Consider the following 22,475-nt stretch of genomic DNA (forward strand, 5'->3'; position numbering starts at 1 on the left):
AGAGTATATACAAACATGTAGGCAAATATTCATACACACAATTTTAAAACCCTAAACAACAGATTATATACAGAAACTTCTAGAGAAACCACAACACCATAAATAACTAAAATTATGTAGATATATAATTAAGAGTATCACAGTAATTTCTATTAGCTTTTCTTTTCTGGTTTTTGAGACGAAGCCCCACTATATAGTTCTTGATGTTCTAGGACTCGCTATGTAGATGAAGCTGGCCTCCAACTCACAGAGATCCACCTGGAGCTCTCTCCCAAGTGCTGGGATTAAAGGTATGCACAACTATGTCCAGCTATCAATTTTTCAAAGCATTCTGCTGTTTTTAAAATGAAATTCTTTCCTATTGAAAAACAGTGTTATTTTGTAGGACAGGCTGTACTCAAAATTAGTTATATGGTCCAAGCAGGCAAATCAAACAATCTCCCCATTTCACCCTTCCTAGTGCTGGCACACCTAGCCACAACAGACTTAAGTTACAGATATTAGTAAAGCAAAATCAAAAGATATGGGACTTACCTTAGCATAAATTTGGGGGAGGGGAAATAAATTATAAGGAATGTAAACTGTAATTCTCTAAGAAATTCTAAAAATGTACCATTTTATTTAGTCTTTCCAACAGTCTATATAACTAAATACTGTGACCTGAATAATATGCAAAATAGACCTATCTGTACACAAAATAAAGAAATATTGCTTGAGTGAAAGGAAAAAGTATGAGGTAAAGGATATAAAACTTCATTTATGCAAAATAAACAAGTTCTGGAGATCCACTGTTATCTAGGTCTATGATTAATACTGTATTGTAGTCTTAAAATTTTGTTAGATTATATTTACCACCAGAGAGAAAAAAAACTTTTTGAGATGGATATATTTACAGCATTATTAGTGGTCATGATTTCATAGTGTTGACTTATCTTCAACACATCAAGGTAGGGTGTGTGTGTGTGTGTGTGTGTGTGTGTGTGTGTAGGGTATGTATAGACTTTAATAATATAAATATGAGCTAAAGTGATTGTTCAGCAGTTCACAGCACTAGCTGCTGTTGCAGAGTGTCCCGGATTCAATTCTTAGCACACACATGGCAGCTCACAACCATCTTTGTTAACACCAGTTCCAGGGACCCAATATCCTCTTCTGGCCTCTCAGGGTACCTGGCATGCAAATGGTGAGCAGATACACATGTAGGCAAAATACCCATACACATAAAATAAAAACAATAGTTTTTAAAAATTCAATCTTATCTTAATAGTTTTTTAAACTTTATCTTATGTATATGTATGCACCTGGGTTTATGTATACACATGTGTGCAGTGCCTACAGAAAGCAAAAGCGAAAGCTGTTCCCTAGTACTAGAGATATGAGGTGTGCTAACAAGTGGATCCTCTACAAAAGCAGCCAGTGCTCTTAACCACCCAGTCATCTCTCCAGTCCCAATTAAACAGATTTGTTTTTAAACAAAAGAAATACTGCTCAGTCAGTAAGTAATTATGGATAAAACAATAAAATAAAATGATTTTCCAGCTCATCTCCACACCACCCTCCTATATAATCTACTATGCTTACATTGAAGTCTAAGAATAATTTTCCAGTTCTGGACACACATATTTAATTGTGTACACTACACTTAAAGAAATGCAATTTAGCTAAAACTTTCACCAGCAAAAGTTATTGCTTATTATTGTACTATTCACTGCAGTAACTTGTACTTTAAGTTCATATTCTTTCACTTTAAAAGAACGGTACTGGGCTGTAGAGATGGCTCAGCAGTTAAGAGCACCGGCTGACCTTCCTGAGGACCTGAGTTCAATTCCCAGCAACCACATCGTGGCTCACAACCATCTCGTAATGAAATCTGATGCCCCCTTCTGGTATGCAAGTGTACATACAGATATAATTATAATTTTATAATTATAAATAAATATAATAATAACTATATTTATTTATAATTAAATAAATAAAACAAACAAAAAGAACAGCACACCTGTAATTAATAAAGGATTCTAAAAAGTCCAGAACATGATTTCAGTATCAGAACATAATCTAGATTCTCCACTTTTTGACTCTTGTTCGTAGTTTCACCTACAACTTACCAATATAGTTACATAGTCCCACCACAAGAGAAAAAGATTAAGATTTAACTTTGTCTTTTTTTTAAGAAAAATAACTCCACATATGTGTGTATGTGTTGAGAATGTGTATGTGTATGCCCAGAACATTGAAATATATTTTTGTGCATGCCTTTAATCCTAGCACTCAGGAGGCAGAGGCAGAGGCAGGAAAAACAAAACAAATAAAACAAAAAAACCCAAACCATTTACATACATACACATACTGTTTTGCTAATCTGAATTTTATAATAGCAGATAAATCACTTTGTGTATAAAGAAAAAGAATGACAACTACTAGTAGAGTATTGATGCATTCTTATATTGTATTTAACATGCTCTATTTAACTGTAACTATATGGCTAGAAAGATAGCTCATCAGCACTGTCTGCTTTTCCAAGAAAACTTGGATTCAATTCTCAGCACCCACACAGCAGCTGACAACCGTCTCTAACTCTTATTCCAGGAGATCTGATACTCTCACACAGACATACATGCAGACAACACATCAATGTACATAAAAATAAAATAACTACAATTATAGGAGAAAATGTACATAAAAGACAGATACATGCCAAAATACCATTCCAAAACAAACACAGAAGCTATTTTATGTTACTATTTATAAATCTAAAAACTATCAGTAGTCATATAGTAGTAACCACAAAGTTTTACATATTGTTTACTGCATCCTACCTTGCCAGAGGTTAAAATAAACTTATCAAACACATAATATAATTCCTGGGAGGGGAGGTTATCATCATCAATAAGGTCAGAAGCAACTTCTGTAGCTTTGTAGTTGCAAGAGGTAGCAGATATGTTGTTGCACACAATCTGATGTGAACTCTCCATTTCTAAATTTGATCTGCAGTCTGTTCCAGCAGATTCAGCTCCATTAGGGGTCCCAATGCAATTACACTGGCTGAGTTCCTTCTTTAAAGAAGTTTCTGAAGGTGTTAAATCACCTTGTTTCTCAGCTGATTTTTGCTGTAATCCACTGCCTTCACTGGCAGTAGAAAGAGATGAAGAATCTTGTCCATGGTCAGCCAAACCTAGTTCATTTACCAATAAATTGTCATTATCAACAATACATCTCTGTGATGTAAACTCCATTTCATCATGTTTAGCAGGTTGGCCTCTTTCTGAATTTACTTTTTCTGCACTTTCCCCAAGAAGAACACAACAATTGGTTGCCGAACAATCAGACTTCACTGGTTTCTTATTGCTTAGCTTCCCCTTCTCTTTTTTCTTGAGATCCACTGTAGTAGATTTATTTCCACCTTTCCTTTGAGGACAGGCAAAATATCTATAAGCTGCTCTGAATCTCTCCACAACATATTCGTATACAAGCTGGCTGTTTAAACTCCGTGCAACATTCCTCTTGACTGAAAATGGATCTAGTTTAAAAAAAAAAAAAAAAAATCAATAGTTAAGTCTCCATTAGCAAATTACATTTCCATGCGTACACAAACAGATCTTAACTGCTAAACCATCAACAGAATACTTTCCCAAAGTTTTCTAGCTTAGGATCCTAGTGAGTTCTTGAAAACAGAGCAGAAGTAAAACAAATGTGGCATTTTTTTTCTTCCATAAAATTAAAAGGGGAAAGAAAAATATTAATTTTAAGAAATTAGCTACAGTCAATTCAATAATTACAATTTCAAGCAAGAAATTACAAGATGTGCCACTCTGCTTCCCCAATATACTGTCATTTGGAACATTTCCAATTCCAGTATACACATTAACTAGTTCATTTCTTGTCACAGTGCCTTTCTGAACCAGAGTCTCACTCTTGTAGTCCAAGCTGAACTGAAACAAGCGCTGTGATTGCAGGCATGAGCAAGTACATCTGGCTTTTTCTCATAGCATAATTATACACTTGGAATTTGATGTGGAACCCAGTCAACATCAATCATCATTTTCTTTAGCTTACCCAAAAAAAGCAAGCTTAGGATTCAGTGTTAAATGATGGGGAATACACACAAATAGTTCACCCATGGACAGCAGATTATCTCACCTTCAATGGCTATCCGTCTTTTAGGCCAGTTTTTGTTTTCTCTAGTTAGAATATCTTGTATCCGTACACATATGACATATTCCTCCAAAGCAAAATCCAGTGTGTAAAATTTTAGCAGTTCCAACCACAACTGTCCCAGGGGTACCTGATTTGGTGCTTCCAATGTTAAAGGAGACTGGAAAAAAAAGTACTTTTCATTCAAGTTTCTCAAAACTATGAATGTTCAAATTGTTAATTAGAAAAAAAATTAAGTGTGTATATTTTCAAAAACAGGCATAAAGCACGTTAAAAACAAAAAAGGCAATCAGTCAGTTCGAATTATAGAAATCCAAGGAATTCTGTGTTCTTTTCATTAAGCCAGTGATTATCAACTTTCAGAGCACATTACAGGCACCAGGTGAGCATAAAATTCCATATCACTTCAAAGAATCCGATTTAACTAATCTGGGATATTTGGACTGAGGACAGGGTTTTGTATGTGTAAGTGTGTAGGATGAGAATACTGTGAATGGAACACAGGGGCTTGTCAATGTTAAGCAAATGCTCTGCCACTGAGGTATATCACCAGTCCTTGTACGTTTTTATGTTTGTTTGTTTCTTTGAGTAGGTGTGTGGTCTTGAGACAGGGTTCCATGCTGTAGCAAAGGTTAGACTCTAATCCAAGCTACAACCTTCCAAAAATTGGAATTACATGCACCACACTACTCTTTTAGATTTTGTAAAGCTCTTCACAGTGAACCTCAAGCACAGTCAAGGTTGTAAACAACTGGACAGCTATTACAATTTCTTGTTGCAAGATTTATTTTCAAAAACTAAAAAAAAATGTCATTCATCAAACATTTCTTTAGAACATACTATGTTCCTAGATTTGTGCTAGGGATACTATAATAAATAAAACTCATATTTACCATCCTTACTCACACTTCTGAAACCTAAACCTACATAACAATTCTTTGAAACACATACTACAGAGCAAGGATCTGACTGAAGACTACCTGGCTACTGTGTCTGTGTTTTGAATCACTACATTATACTACCACCCAAATAAGGTGGAGTCCTATCCTACAGACACAGAGATGATTTTGACAATTGCAGTAAAGGTTATATGCTAAGGTGGAATTTGAGATACTCTTTGGAATGAAGCCAAGGTCCTTGCCTTCATGAAGCTTACTTCCTAAGAAAACAAATTGATAGGTAAATTAAATAATAAGTTAGAAGAAACTAAGTGCCATAAGGGAAAAATGTTGACCATAACAAGGAAAGTGGGAATCAAGGGGATTAAAAAGAGAAAGAACACTGAAAGCTAGAGTAATAGAAAGAAATAGAAGCAAAGAATGATCCAATGACTATTTGCTTTTTTTCTATACTAAATGAGATGAAAAACTACTGAACCATGCTTGTGTAAGGACAAAGGGCAATATGTGAATTAATTTTTTAACAATCACTCAATTATTGTGTTGCTGAATTCAGATAAAGGCTGGGAATACATGCAGGGATTATCTGTTAGAAAATCCAAGGCCAGAATGATAGTAGCTAGGACCAGAATGGTTAACTGTATGTGATGAAAAGTGATGGAATTTTGGATATATTCTGATGTAAAGATAACAAGATTCAAGATTTCTGAATTACTTCATAAAGAGTTTTCATGAAAGAAAAAAAATAAAGGATGCTTATGAAATTTTAAACTGAATGCTTGAAAGGACAGATACTATCAACTGATGAAACATGAAAACCTTCAAGTTTGAGAGTAAGAACCAAAGTTGAGTTTAGACACATCAAGATACCTAAGGCAACACTAAATAGGAAGTTATATATAATTACATAGATCAAAAAAGAGTACTTGTTATCCTATAGAAGGTACATAAAATCAAAAGGACTAGACAGTATCATCTATCAAAAGAAAACAGACAAATCAGAAAAAGATTATAAACCAAACTTGCAGCACCTTCAACATAAACTGACTGGAGAAAAAGAGCAAATCAGCAAAGAAAACTGAGAAAGACAAAGAAGCAACAACTGTGGTATACTGAAATTATTCCAAGGAAATAATCAACTGGAAATGTTGCTACATCAAGGGAGATAAATTTAAGTGCCCATGAAATTTAACAAAACAGAAGCTGATAATATGTTTTGGCAAATTGATAATGTGAAGAAGACAGAAAAATAAAAGATGGTGACTATAAATAATTCTGTTAGTTTTACTACAAAGGAAAACCAAGCAATAGCTGGGAGGAAGGGCACTTAACATTTTTCTTTAAAATGGTAGAAATAGCAAAATGTTTGATTCAATAAAGAATGGAAAACTGGTAACTTAGGAAGGAAAGAAAACAGCTAGAGTAATAAATATTCTGGATTAATTCAGAAGACAATGGAGAAAATGCCTGTAGATTACAAACTGGAAGTTCTTTTAGAAAAAGAGGTAACAAGGCAGAAGGTGAGCAAAAATGACAGCAGGTGATGGTGAGCTTACAGCCCTCTTTGATTGGTTCAGTATTCACAGTAAGCTAAAAATCAAGATCATTAACTGGGATTATTGAAGAAAATCATAGTAGTACAACAATTCAGTGTTTCAAACACAGTTCATCTACATTCTTAGAATAGTACAAGCTTCTGAGGGACAAAATGCATGTATATTTGCCTATGGTTGTTTAGCACTCAAGAAAAGGGGGGGGGGAACAGCAAGTCGTTAATAACTGAGTGTCAAACTAATTAAATAAACAAGCCATCCCTCATAGAGCGAAAGACTTTTACTTCTCTACACTATCTGGCTACAAAATCTGTATTATGCTTAAGTTTTAATGAAAACCTAACTCAGAAAGGGAATTTTACTGGTTTAAGTGAAAAAGAAAACAGAATTATCCTGACAAGATTCAAACAATACATGAAATAAATTTACTAGATAATCTCAGTACCAAAAAATAACCAGATCAACCCCGCACTTTATAGATGAGGAAACGAGGCCATGAGGGTCAATCTATTGCTAGTCAAGTAGTTCACAAGAAAACAAAAACAAAAGCTTACTTTGCCATGTTTTGCCTTCGCAGCATTACTCTGGTTGTCTGTTTCTGTCTTCTTGGTATCATCTTTTGGTTGATCTGCCTTAGCTTTGTTTTCATCAGCAATTAAGTTTTTTTCAGTTGCACTACTTGAATTATATTCCCACTTCACAAACTTCTCCTCTATTATGCCCTTCAGTTGAAAGTCATCCATTCTTTTTGGGTCAAAGCCTTCAATCTATATAAAAAGGAATTCCAAATTGGTAATAAAAAAATTATTAAAAATAAAAAAAAAAAAAAAAAAAGAGAAAAGATAGAGAAACCAGAATTCCACCTTAAAATGTTTGAGCACAACACTTAATAAGAACTACATATACATATATACCTACACACATACACACAGACATATACACAGACACACACACACAAAATCACAAACACATGCTTACCCAACTCCCAAGTAAGCAAGGAAGAAGAGGGGGTTTTCTTTGTTGAAGAAAAAACATCACCATTAAAGCAAAGCAGTAAGAAGGGATTCCACCATCAGTCTGGGAGTCAATATAGCACAACTGCAAAATAAAAAAAATTAAAAAATAAAAAAAAATCTAGCATTCAGCTTTCTTCACTCAAGTGAAACACAGTAACTTGTCCTTCACCATGTTTAAAAAAAAAATAAAAGTCCAAACAATGATGAAACCTAAGAAATAATCTGAAATCTCACCATTCAGAATATAATACCCATGTTATTAGTTCCCTGCACACACTCCTCACTTTTTTGATACAGGATTTTACTGTGTAGCCTAGCCTTGAACTTGCAAACATCTTGCCACACTTGCTTTACATCCCCAAGTGTTAAAATAAATAGGGTATTGGCCCTGTTTAACTCTTATCTCTGGGAATATCATGTGCCATAAAGAACTGGTTCCTATGGACAATTTTTCCAAAACTATAAGGTTCAATGTCTGATGACAGAAGTCTCTTCCAGTGAAGAATCTTGTACAAATTCCCCTCTGAGTGAACAGCCAAGGCCACTACCAAATCCCTCTCCAACTACTAGGTCTTATTTTATTTATTATTTGAGCCATTTTATAATATTTGTATGTATTGAGCCATTTACTTCCCTTCTGGCATGAGAACATGTCTATAGTGTAACAATTAAAAATCAAATGTAGGGGCTAGAGAGATGGCTCAGGGGTTAAGAGCACTGACTGCTCTTCCAGAGGTCCTGAGTTCAAATCCCAGCAACCACATGGTGGCTCCCAACCATCTGTAATGAGATCTGATGCCCCCTTCTGATGTGTCTGAAGACAGCTACAGTATACTTATATATAATAAATAAATAATTGTTTAAAAAAAATTTCAATGTAACCTGGTGTGGTGATGTATGCCTTTGATCCCAGCACTGGGGAGGCAGAGACAGGTGCAGAGTTCAAGCCGGCCTGGTCTAAAGAGTGAGTTCTAAGACACACAGGGCTACACAGACAAACTCTTGTCTTTAAAAAAAAAAAAAAAAAAAAAAACGAATATAACACTAATTCATTATCATAGTGCCCATTATATATAGTTCTATATTCTAAACTTTTAGTTCCCCTTAGACAACTATAGTTCAAAAATATTGAAAAGAGGGCTCAAGTTGTAGATCAGTGCAGAACCCTTGCCTAGGATGAATAAGACTCTGGGTTCATTTCTCAGAGCTGACATGAATAAAAAATAAAGTGTTTTTTTTTTTTAAAAAAAATAAGTAATGGATAGCAGGGCAGTGGTGGCACACACCTTTACTCCTAGCACTCAGAAGACAGGCAAGAGGATCTCTGCGAATCATAACCTAGCCTGATCTATGGATGAGTTCTGTGTATAGCCAGAGCTATACACAGAAATCCTGTCTTAAAAAAACAAAATAAACAAGGAGGAAGCGGGAGAGAGAGAGGGAGGGAGGGAGGGAGGGAAGGAGGAAGGGAGGAAGGGAGGAAGGGAGGGAGGAGGAAAGAGGGAGGGAGGGAGGGAGGGAGGGAGGGAGGGAGGGAGGGAGGGAGGGAGGAAGGGAGGAAGGGAGGAAGGGAGGAAGGAAGGAAGGGAGGGAGGGAGGGAGGGAGGAAAGAGATTTCTCTTTAAAGGGAGATAAACAACACTTCTCCTTGTAGAGGACCTCTAATTCAATTCCCAGCACCCACATGGCAGCTCACAATTGTCTGTAACTCCAGTACCATAGGTTCCAACACCCTCTTCTCACCTCCTCCCTAGGTCCCAGACACCCAAGACATATATTTGAGAAAAGCACCTGAATACATAAAATAAATAAATTTGAAAGAGAAATGTACATAAATTAAGTGAAAAATTCCAAAAATAAACAATTTGCAAGTTTAATGCACTACCCTGTCATAAATGTTCTATTTTATTATCTTACTTTTAAATTAAATTTCACCACAAATGTGAATAAAGAAAAAAATAGTATTATAATGGTTCAGTATCATTTACAATTTCAGCATCAACTGAGGGATGGATAAAGAAACTTATTACATGCATATGAAACCTTATTTTAATGTCCACAATGAAATCTGCCACACAATCTTCCATGTGGGGCAGACAACTACTTTGTCCTACATATTATAATTTATATGTCAAAATAAGAAAAAGCTTGTCTTATTTTCTTCTGTTCCACTTACCTTAGCCCAATAGCGAAAAGCTAACACTAAGGGAGTGAAGACCGGTTCCACTTTGCCAAGAGCAGCAAGTAAGTCAGTTGTGAGACATGCCATATCATTTCCTGCACTTACTCTACATAGTAAACCACTGTGAATGAGAAACAATTTCATTGTATTAATGTCTTTAAAAGAAGAATGCTTCAAAATCCCAGAGGCTATCCTTTTCGGTTGTCATATTTTAATAACCAACACAGTTACTACAAGGACTGAAGAAATGGCTCAGCAGTTAAGACCTATACTATTCTTGTAGAGGACAGTATTTTCATTACTAGCACCCACAAATATATACATATAATCAAAAAGTAATTGTTTTAAGTCATAGTAAAAACATTTCTTCTGTTTATTTATTGTGTATGAGCACATAAGTGCCATGATGTGCATGTGGAAGACAGGATAATTTGTGGAAGTTGGGTGCCACAGATCAAGCTCAGATGTTCAGGTTTGGAGACTAGTGACTTTATCCATGGAGCCATCTTATCAGCCTACGTTTGAGGGGGGATGTAAGAACAGGATCTTGCTATATAGCTCAGGCTAAGATTACAAGCTCCAGACTCTAGTGACACTAACATCTTCAATGTCAATTAATATAGCACACTTCTCTCTTAGTTCATTCTCTCTGGCTTTGTCCATGATAAAATAAAATAAAAAAATTTACTAGCTATACTTCTCAACGTTAATTTCTTATTCAAGCTTTCATAATTTTGTTGTTGCTTTCAAGCTAAAGATTAGAATTTACTTATTAATCTATGACTCATGCTTTCGTAGAAGTCAAACAAGAGCTACCTTAAATAAGAGAAATACAGTAGAGAATATCTAGGGGAGGAAAAGGGAATAGCAAAAAAAAAAATAAATAAATAATAATAATAATAATAATAATAATAATAATAATAATAATAATCTAAAGCTGTATGTCCCATACAGGCAGTTTAATACAATGTAGAAAAAAACCCACTGTTTTCTGTTTTGTTGTGACTAGAAGTCAAATGCCTATTTTCCAGTATTGATTTGCCTTAAAGGATATAAATTTGTACAAATGCTTACCCATTCCCAGTCTCAATTTTCTAATTTAGAAAATAAGGGAAAGATGGGTTAACCAGCCTAAAGACCTCAGTCCATCCCTTAGAACCCATCCTGGAACCCATGCAAAGCTTTGAAGGAGAACACTAAGACTATACAGTTGTTTTCTGACCTTCACACACATGTCACGGAAAACAAATATCCATACATACACATTCAATCTACTTAAACTACATCTCCATAGAACCTTCTGACTTTAAATAAGCAAACACAATATGAGACTACAAGAAAAACAACTGAATAATCAACAGAAGAACATCTATTTTTTTATTTCTCCCATGTTGATCTCAAGTAATAGCCATCATCCTACTTTTTCTTTTATTCGAGACAGGCCTCACTATGTAGTCTTGACTGGTCTGGGACTCACCATATACTCAAGGCTAGCCTCAAAATGACAGAGATTCCCTGCAGCATGTACCATCATAACTGGCTAATTTTCCTTTTTCAAAGGTACTTTTACCCTCTCAGGCCTACAGACATCTGACTAGAAAGGTAATGAGTCATGGTAACTAAACAAAAACTACATTGTAAAAAAGTATTTCTTTACTTTCATACTATTTATTTTATTTTTTTTATTTCATACTATTAATAGTATTTCATACTATTAATTTGGTATGTGTGTGTGCACATGCATGCACATCCTTAAATGGATGTCAGAAGACAACTTTTAGGAATTGGTTGTCTTTTTTTACTGTGTATGTAAGTCTCAAGATAAGCTCAGTTTTTCAGGCTTTGTAGTAGGTGCTCTTATCCACTAAGCCACCTCACTAACCCCTGAATTATAATAGGCAGTAAAGACTTATCGAAAGTGGCTATTTCTTAATTTATGTTTATATGTCCAGAACACAAAAGTAAATGCTCTTAGCATTGTTGGGTGAGTAAATGGATTCAGAAAAAAAAAGTTTTACCTAGAATGTTTTATTTTTAATTCTCTGCTACCTCAATTTCTTGATCATACGTACTTGACATGCTTTAATAAATGACAACTAGTATGGTCATATAAATCTACTAAGAAACCTAAGCACACAATTTCTTCTCTCGAAGTCATTTGCCACAAATCTGGTTCTTTGTATGGGTTTATTGGAGGGGAGGTGGTTAGGGGTAATTACAGTGTGTGTATGAATAATGCCTTATATAGAATCCAAGGGATAGAACTCAGTTTGTCAGGTTTATGTGGCAAATGAGACATCTTGCTGACCCTGGGGAGGATGTATGTGTGCATGCATGTGTGCATGTGTGTGTGAATACGCATGTACATGTGTACATACATGTGTATGTGTATATTCACAAACATGGACAGATATAGTAACATGTGTGTAATAGCCAGAGGTACATGTGGGGTATCTCTGACTACTGTTCTCTACATTCTTATTTAAAACAAGGTCTCTCACTAGACCTGGAACTCAACATTTTGGATAGGCTGGCTGCCCAGCAAGCTCTAGGATCTTCCTGTTTGTTTTTCTAGACATAAGATTACCCAGCTTGTTATCTCAGTGCTGAGGAGTTCTCATGTCTCATGCTTGTGCAGCAAGCACTTTAACCAGTGAGCCTTTTCCTGAGCCTGAGGTTTGTTTGTTTTTATAAATACCTTATTTTCTTCATTACCAACCTTTTTCGATCTTTGCACACCACAACAGGAACTTTAGCATGAAAATCAGATTCCACATCTATATATAATGCTAATAAGAAGGGAAAAGTAAGTTAATGTCAATATTTCTAAGTAAACATTAAGTAATAATTTCAACCTAAAATTCACTCTCATTACTTCTGTAAAATAACTCACTCTTCTCATTATGAAAATGAACCCAAAAGAATTTCTTACCTCTCCTGGAGTCATTTGTTTAATGCCACAAGCCACAACTATAGTATCAAATACTGTTTGAAAATCAGAAGCACCCTAAGAGGAAAGGGCTTCTAACATCTCTAAAAGTTTAAATATTTCCAAGTAGTTATGGAAATTTCATGGACATACAGCAAAGAGGGCACATTACTTTCTTTTGAGGGCTAGAGCCATAGTAGAAGTATGCTTTGCTTTCAAGTAGAACTCTTGACCCCACCTAATTAATATTTCCAAAATCTGCCTAATGGAAGCTTCTAAAGATATATTAACAGGGGGAGAGCATATATCTACCCCGAAATCTACCATCAAAGTAGATCTTGTGTCATAAATACCTACTTCGGGGTTTGGGGATATAGCCCAGCACAAAAAGTTCAATCCCCAGCACCAATGTGATAGAAGGAGAAAACAAACATACACAGGTATATAAAATAAATTTAACTTAAAATTAAATATAAATATCCACTTTATGTAAAAACAAATGGATTGACATTTCATTTGGAAAAACAACTCAAAGAAAAATTTCTCAGTAGTACCTGATGAGATGATTTATGATTTAAAATATGTACTAGAAACCCATTATGTCAGAAATATTTTTATACACAGCGAATATGGCAGTGACTTAAAACACAAAAATTTAATGAGAGGTTTGAAACCCAAATATAAAAACAAATCTTGTAGATAGCAGGTTTCTACAGGAAACTACAAGAATATTAAAGAGAACATAATTTAAGATGTTTTTAACCTATATATGACATAAGATGATCTCTCATGTGAAAAAGACAAACATTTTAAAGTTATAATAGGCTGAACATTTATTCTCAAAAGCAAAAACATTATGTTTACCTCATATTTGTAATATGCTTTTAAGTTTTTGTATATTTAAAAACAAGTATTTATTAGCAGATGCAACTCAGTTAAAATATCTCTATGTTATTTCTTATATTAATTTCCCAGGACAATGGTAAACAAGAAGCTCATAAATGGTCTAATAAGATGACTCAGCAGATAAAAGTCCATGCCTCCAAGCCTGACAACCTGAGTTAGATTATAAGGACCCACATGGTATAAACGGACAACTATCATGTATATACCACACCATCACCACCACCACCAACACCATCACGACACACACATACATACGCACAAACAAATCTAAATAATTTTTAAAAAAGAAGGACGAGCCAACTAATTTACTAGGGTGTAATATACAAACTGGGGCTTGTTTTGAAATACTATACTCTTTTATTTTTATTTCACTTAAAAGTATTTTACCTATGTAAATATCTTTTATTTCCTTGTAAAAAGCATTCCAGACAAGAAATATATGAAAAACTACTTGGTATGATTCAGTTGACCTAACACAATGATTACGTTAGGCTACTATCGTTGTTTCAAGTAGAAAGAAAATGGCCAAGCATGCTTTATGAACATTTTTACCACAGCACCCAGCACTCAGGAGGCAGAGGAAGGTGGATCTCTGTGTCACTTTGAAGCCAACCTGGTCTACATAGGGAGTTCCAGGACAGCCAGGACTATGTAGAGACTCTGTCTCAAACAAACAACAAACAAGACTAGTGAAAATAAAGCATGTACACACATCTTTATTCTACATATCCCTCTAATTTTACCAGTGACTTTTCAATAAAATGAAAACAGACTTATTTGTCTTCATTTATACGTGAAATTCCCACAACATAGTAGTTCCCTATTACCTAAGGAGATATTTTCAAAAACACCAGTAAATATCTGCAACCTAAGGTAGTATCAAACCATGTAAATACTAGCTTTTTCTTAATCAAACATGTATATGACAAAATTTAATATGTAAATTAGACACTGTATAAGATTACCAGGAATAACCAAATAGAACAGAACAACATAGTAAGATACAAAATGTGGACCCTTCTGTGCATGATATTGCAGAGCATCTAATAAGCTGATAACTAGACAGCTACTAAAAAACTAGTGGATAGAGCTAATAAGAATAGAATGCAATTTAAAAATGAAAAAGGGCTAGAGAGATGGCTGAATGGTTTAGAGCACTTGTTCTTAACAAGAATCTGGGTTCAGTTCACAACACCCAAATAATAGCTCAAATCCATCCATAATTCTAGTTCTTTAAGGTAGGACACCCTCTTCTGACCTCTGCAGGCATGAAGCACACTGTCACATGCATGCATACATACATACATACATACGGGTTAAACACTCATACACATAAAATAAGTAAATATTTTTAGCAAGGAATTGCTTGTTTTTAAAATGTTCCACTTAACTTTCAGATTGTGGTTGGATACAGGTTAACTGAAACCACAGAAAGCAAAACTGAGAAAGAGACTGTGACAGAACACATGCCTAGTGCAAGGCCCTGGGTTCCATCCTATGGTGATTTGAATATGCTTGGCCAGAGTGGCATTAGGAGATGCGGTCTTGTTGAAATAAATGTGGAAGCATGACACTGTGGGCTTTGAGACCCTCATCCTAACTACTTGGAAGCCAGTTTTCTCCTAGCAGCCTTCAAATAAAGATGTAGAACTCTCATGTCCTCCTGCCTTGATGATACTGAACCTCTGAACCTGTATGTCAGCCCCAATTAAATGCTGTCCTTTATAAGATTTGCCTTGGTCATGGTATCTGTTCACAGCAGTAAATTTCAGCAGTAATTGCTACCATGAATAAGAGAGAGAGAGAGAGAGAGAGAGAGAGAGAGAGAGAGAGAGAGCGCGCGTGTGTGTGTGTGTGTGTGTGTGTGTGTTTAGTAGGGTACCTGGAAATGTAACTTACATGTTGTTTAGGTAAGATATACTGTATCAAAGTTGATAATTAAAAAATGTAAGTGTTTCATCTAATTTAAAAGTAGCTTTTAATGCAATAGTCTCTCTTTCTACAGGATTTATATATGTATTTTAATTTTGCTAGCCATATGTAAACAACACAGTGCATATGGTTAAAAAAAAAAAAGATTCTCATAAAAGAAGAAAAACCAAGGAACTCACCACTTTTTTTCAAAATTCCAAGCACTTGTATCAAAAGGTCTGGATGATTCATCTAAAAAGTGTCATTAAAACAAAGGACAAGCAGCAGGACATTAGTGAGAATTCAACTAGATTAAAAAATAACATTAAAAACTCATGCTCTGGATTTTAAAATATTACCACCAGAATAATATTTTTACTTTCATATCAACAAATCTTATTTAGAAAAGTAGAATACAACAAATGCAGAACTATTATTCAGGGGAAAATAGAAAAGTTTACTAAATGACTAGAAATTTAAATGCCAAACTTTCATTCAAGTCAAACATCTGTGAGTACAAAGTATTTAAAAAAGAAAACTTCAAGCATTGTTCTGGCTAGTTTTATGTCAACTTGGCATAAGCTCAACTCACTTGGGAGGAGAAAACCTTGATTAAGAAAATAACCACTATAGGCATGCCTGAAAAAATCTTTTTCCCCTTGATTGATGTGGAAGGGCCCAGCTTATTGCTATAGGGTGGTACCACCCCTGGGCTGTGGTCCTTGGTGCTCTAAGAAAGCAGATCAAGCAAGCTATGAGGTGTACGCTATTAAGCAGCATCCCTCTATGGCCTCTGCTTTAGTTCCTGCCTGACTTGAGTTCCTACACTGATTTCCCTGGAGAATGGACTACAAACTATTAAATGAAATAAACCCTTTTCTCCTCAAGTTGCTTTGGTTATGGCATTTTATCATAGCAACAGAAACCCTAAGACAAACATAAAATTCTGACTAGTAACTTTTTAAAAACTGTATTATCGTGTGTAATGGGGTGGGGTGCATGCCACATATATGGAGGCCAGAAGAAAATATGTAAGAGTCGGTTCTCTTTTTCCAACTTGCTATGGGTTCCAATGATGGGGGCTCACCAGACTTGTTTGGTTAGTAAGTGCTTTTACCCACTGAGACATCTTGCCAACCCTTAACTGATATGTTTTATTTGATAAAAATAAGCAAAGTTATTGCTAAATATTATTGATATTGTTGCTAATAACACTACTACTAATGATAACCTAACTGCTACTAATAACTAATAACTGCTAATAACCTATTATTTCTTATATAAGTATTTATCATTTATCAGGCTATGTGCTTGAGTTCATCTCATGTAACATAAAAACTGGTCCAGATGTGATAGAGCACAGTTTAAATGTAAGCACAGAGCAGAAAGAAGCAGAGGATCTCTGTCTCAAAAACAGAGATATATTACACCTCACTTGGAACCTAGAGATGATATACTCCAGAATGTGACCCAGGTTCTTAGAAACACCATTTTATGGCCCAATGTGGTGTTGCAGTCCTATAATAACAGCATTCAAGAGGCAGAGGCATGAAGATTACTGTAAGTTCAAGGATAGCCTGAACTACACACTGAATAGATTGGGGAATCCTGTCTCAAATAACCAAAAACAACTAAAAAGTGCTTTTAGCCAGGTTTTTAAATTCAGGAAAACAAAAAGATCAAGTAATCTGTTTTTACTCAGCCAAGTCTTTTTGTTTGCTTCCCACCCCCAACCTCAAGACAGGGTTTCTCTTTATGACAAAGCCCTGGCTGTCCTTGAACTCACAAAGATCTGCCTGCCTCTGCCTCCATTCCCGGCTTTATTCAGTCAGGTTTTAAACGCAGCTTTTTTGTTTCAATCTTTCTACTTTTCAACACTGCTTACCAGAAGTACTAACTAGTTAACAAGCTCAAATACTGCCGGGCGGTGGTGGCGCACTCCTTTAATCCCAGCACTTGGGAGGCAGAGGCAGGTGGATTTCTGAGATCCAGGCCAGCCTGGTCTACAGAGTGAGTTCCAGGACAGCCAGGGCTACACAGAGAAACCCTGTCTTGAAAAACAAAACAAAAAAAAAAAAAAAAAAAAAAAAAAAAAGCTCAAATACACACACTTCTCCCTTTTATTACTTTTCTCTGTTGGCTTTTTTTCTCCCTCGTTTGAAATGTAATAATAACTTTTAAAAACTATTTAGTCTTCATGGTAATACTCCATGGGCCAAAGATTTTTTTCTTTCCTCCTTCTCTTCTCTGAAAAGATAAACCATTAAAATGATCAAGTACTAATTAAGTACTATAAATAGAATGCTCGTTTTTAATTACTTACCTTGGGAGGAAATTTTATATCTATATTAACATCACTGCTTTTCAGAGCAAACTTTGTCAGAGATGAACCATATAACTTCAGTGAACATTCTGGAATAAAAGAAAAAAACACAAAAGCATGAAACTGCAAATAGGAGTATTAAAACTAAACAAACAAAGCACTGGAAATCATCAAGATGGCTCAGTAGTTAAGAGCACTTGCTGCTCTTATAGAAAAACAGGAGTTCCATTCTAGCACCTAATGGCAATTCACAACCATCTGTAACTCTAGTTCCAGAGTATCCAATAGCCTCTTCTAACCTACTAGGCATTCTCACACACAAACCACACATAAAATCATGCTAGCCCCCATATATATATACATCAAAATGAATAAATAAAAACATACAAAAACTATGCATTACTTCAATCCCATGTCTTTTAATTCTGGCATAATTAAAAAAACTGACATCCTTTTTAACTGATCTATAAAATAATGACAAATGATATCATAATAACAATTATGAAGGCTGGAGAGATGGTTCAGTCTTAAAGGCTAGGCTCAAAACCAAAAAAAAAAAAATAACAATTATGGGTACCAGAACAAAGAACAAGAGAAAAAAACTACCATAAAAGTTCAGTGTTTAAAATTAAAAGTTCATTTAGAAACAGTCTAAAAATACTTAGCAAGCAAACATACTCATCTAGCAATGCTATTGTCACAAAATGTATTTTCTTAGATACTTATATTAAGAACCAACTTTAAGGAAAGGCTCAGACATTCAATACAAATACTTTTTCAAAATACAAAGTTACTCCAAAGTAACTGATGCTGCAAACTTAAAACACACAAAAACTTTGCCGCTATCAAGATAAAACAGAAGCTACCTACATCTTTCTCAGACTACCATATGTGTTATTACAAAACAAGGCATACTTTGAAAGGATCACATCAAAGAAAAAAATGAAAATAACATGTAGAGCGGGTACAATCAGGCATAGTCAGTTTCTTAGAAAACTAACATTCATATCTAGTTGTATGCTTTTCAAATTTAAAAATGTATAATCGTTACATTATTAACATCATAAAAATTTAAGCCCTGTTTTTAAAATAATATTGAATTACTTTCTTTTCAATAGTTCTAATCAGTATTCAATATTTAGATAGAAAAACATTATTAGAGAAAAAAACAGGAAATGAAATTCCATTTTTCCCCTTAATAATTATTTCTTTTTTTTTCTTTTTTTTTTCTTTTTTTTTCTTTCTTTTTTTTTTTTTTTTTGGTTTTTCAAGACAGGGTTTCTCTGTGTCCTGGCTGTCTTGGAACTCACTCTGTAGACCAGGCTGGTCTCGAACTCAGAAATCCGCCTGCCTCTGCCTCCCAAGTGCTGGGATTAAAGGCGTGCACCACCACCGCACGGCATAATTATTTCTTGTGAATATCACATATGATTCTATAATTATATGCCCAAGCATAAGCATTCACATACACTCACAAACAAAAAAAATTAATGTACAATAGGACTATATTTAACTATAACTGATCAAATGTCCAACATCTCTTTGGATGGTAAGAAATTAAGTCTCACTTAAGATACATTTACCTACACATTAAAAAAAAAAAAAAGATAGACAGCAACCTATACATATAAATATATATTTAATAAACCTGAATTCATTAATACTTTGAACCCAAATAAATTTTCTCTAAAGTCTTTAAACTAATTTTTCCCTAACATCAAGCAATAAGAATTTTATTTAGACATTTATTAGAATATCTATACTAAAAATAATATTTAAAAAAAGACACTAAAATTCACTCAAAAAAAAATATCAATGGTATTCAGGGACTGGAGATGAAGAACAATTGGTATTATTATGGTGGACTCAAGTTCAGTTCCCAGCACCCCACCAAGAGGCTCACAACCATCTTTAACTCAAGCGCTGAAGGATCTAACTAACACCCTCTTCTGGCTTCTAAAAGCACCTGACACATGTGTAGCAAACATACACCCATACATATTTTTATAATTAATAGACCAAAGTAGACTATATCTGACCAGTAAAAAATTACCTATGTTTGGCATTTTAAAATCTTTTTCTTGCTGAGCAGTGGTGGTGCACGCCTTTAATCCCAGCACTTGGGAGGCAGAAGCAGCCGGATTTCTGAGTTCAAGGCCAGCCTGGTCTGCAGAGTGAGTTCCAGGACAGCCAGGGCTACACAGAGAAACCCTGTCTTGGGGGGAAAAAAAAAAAAAAAAACACTTTTTTTTTTATACTATAAAATTATACAATTTTTTTTTTAATTAAAAGGGAATACTTTAATAGAAGCAATTCCTAAAGAGTGAGATGGTAAAGGCACTTGATGCCTAAGGATCAGAGGTACATCCCAGACCACAAACAATAGAAAGAACTTGTCCTCTGATTCTACAATTACATGCCCAGGCATAAGCATTCACATACACATACAAACAAAAAATTAATGTACAATAGGTCATTCCTAAGACACTTATAAGAAGAAAAAAAAGGATATACAATAAGTTTACCCTAGTTCAAGAAGAAGTAAAAGAATATTTTTGATTCTATGAATTAAATAGATAAAATGAATCTGGTACCTGGTAAAAATGTCACTATAACCTTTGACATTTCCTCTACAATGTCCTGGCGGATTCTGAGGTCATCATCTGTTATTCCTTGTTCTTTTGCTAATTCAACAACTGCAACACTTAAAGCAGCCAAGTGAGCAGGGGAAGGAGATGGAAGAGATCGAAGTTCACTCTCTTCTTGTTTTTCCTGTTAGTATAATGTTTCACAACAATAACATAATTCCCACTTTAATATCCTTATACTTAAGAAAGATTAGAAAAAAACAAATATTTACACATAGAAATAAAACATGCAATAAGTAAGTGAACCAAAGAAAAACTGTTGCTTTTAGGCCATAGGATTCAAGGAATGAAAGGTACAGCAAGGGAGTTTACTAGTTAGGGGTTGTTTTTAATAATTTCAATTTTTTTTAGATTATAATTTTATAATATAATTTTATAAATTTTAAAATATGCTTTACAGCAAATGGAGAGAGAGTTCAGTGGTTAAGAGTGTGGTCTGCAGCCAGGTGGTGGTGGCACATGCCTTTAATCCCAGTACTTGGGAGACAGAGGCAAGTGGATCTCTATGTTTGAAGCCAGCATGGTCTACGGAGCGAGCTCTATGATAGCCAGCTCTGCACAGATTTTTGTGAAGGACCTCATTTCAGTTCCCAGTTCCCAGTACCCACATCCAGTGGCTCACAACTGCTTTTATAACTCAATCTCCACGGGACCTGACGCCCTCTCCTGGACCCTGCTGATTCCCATAGGCAGCACATACACAGAAGTAAATAAATAAATGAATAGATATCAAAAATAACAATTTTAAAAGAAAAACACTTTAAAAATTGTTCCACTGTACTATTAAGCAGAATACATTCTAAAAAATCTACATCAAAACTAACACAACAGCTGATGATTCTGTAGCAACAAAGATCTTAGGTATATCAGAAAGTTATCAACCATATCTAATCAATGCAGGCAGTATCAAGTCAAATGGTCGTACTTCCTAAAGGGCTTCCACCTCTGTTCTGCGTAAAAGGGGTGCTTGAGTCTTGATCCTTACCTTCCAAGAAATGGGTTCTAAAGTACAGATTTTTAAAAAAAAAAAAAATCAGCTTTGCATGTGTTTAATTCTTGAAGGGGCACGTGTAAACACACACAAACAAACATATAGAATATTAGGTTTTACCATCAAACTATGAAAAAGCTGAATGCAGAGGACTACAACCCAGACTTTCTAGGAGATCAGGTAAGAGGAATCTTCTCAGAGAAGTTATCTGACCTAAGACTTAGGCAATGCATTAGTCATATTAAAAATTTTAAGAGAAAATTAAATAACATGCCAACATTCTTAGAAAAGTATTCTATTCAAATTTGTAGGAGATATTTAATAAAAATAATTTTGAAATTACAAATTCTGAAGTGGAAAATTGACGAGGATTTCTATGGTCTATATTTCTCAGTCTCATGTCATGACATTTTCCTTCTAGTTCTTTCCTTCAATCTTACTGGATTCATTCATGTCCTTACACATCATGTCCACTCTTCTATAGAGACCTTTCTTTATGATGTTTTATTGTCCCATACTTACTGTTTTGCTTTTTAAACTGCTATTTTAAAGCTCAGCTCAAAGGTAATTTTCCAGGTATACTTCCCTGTTCTAGATCAAGAAAAATATCCTTGGGCTGGAGAGCTGGCTCAGCAGTTAAGAGCACTGACTGCTCTTCCAGAGGTCCTGAGTTCAAATCCCAGCAACCACATGGCAGCTCACAACTGTCTGTAACTCCAAGATTTGACACCCTCACACTCACACATACATGCAGGCAAAACACCAACACAAGTGAATTAAAAATAAATGAGTTAAAAAAAAAAAAAAAGAAAAATATCCTTGTACATTTCCTTAGCACATTTCTCCCTCTAATAAGACGCATAATACCTAAACTCTTATTTACCAATTACTAGGAACACCAAGGACAGAAACCAGGATTATTATATTCACCACTACCTACATCTAGCAAGTGGACAATATAT

At 34.9% G+C, this 22,475-nt stretch overlaps 1 protein-coding gene across 6 annotated transcripts in view; it reads right to left on the bottom strand.

Annotated features, from left to right (window-relative positions):
* Tut4 (terminal uridylyl transferase 4) overlaps positions 1–22,475 on the bottom strand; it is a 107,418-nt gene that overhangs the window by 52,990 nt on the left and 31,953 nt on the right. For all 6 annotated transcript variants that reach the window (XM_076934501.1, XM_034502744.2, XM_076934500.1 and 3 more), the window contains exons 5-13: positions 20,469–20,646; positions 17,875–17,963; positions 15,752–15,803; positions 12,525–12,594; positions 9,800–9,926; positions 7,586–7,705; positions 7,162–7,374; positions 4,141–4,315; positions 2,820–3,520 (exon numbers count right to left, since the gene is read on the bottom strand). In XM_076934501.1, the coding sequence (XP_076790616.1) occupies positions 2,820–3,520; positions 4,141–4,315; positions 7,162–7,374; positions 7,586–7,705; positions 9,800–9,926; positions 12,525–12,594; positions 15,752–15,803; positions 17,875–17,963; positions 20,469–20,646 (1,725 nt within the window). The remainder of the gene's footprint in view (positions 1–2,819; positions 3,521–4,140; positions 4,316–7,161; positions 7,375–7,585; positions 7,706–9,799; positions 9,927–12,524; positions 12,595–15,751; positions 15,804–17,874; positions 17,964–20,468; positions 20,647–22,475) is intronic.

Source organism: Arvicanthis niloticus, chromosome 5, assembly GCF_011762505.2.
Source record: "Arvicanthis niloticus isolate mArvNil1 chromosome 5, mArvNil1.pat.X, whole genome shotgun sequence".
NCBI lineage: Eukaryota > Metazoa > Chordata > Mammalia > Rodentia > Muridae > Arvicanthis > Arvicanthis niloticus.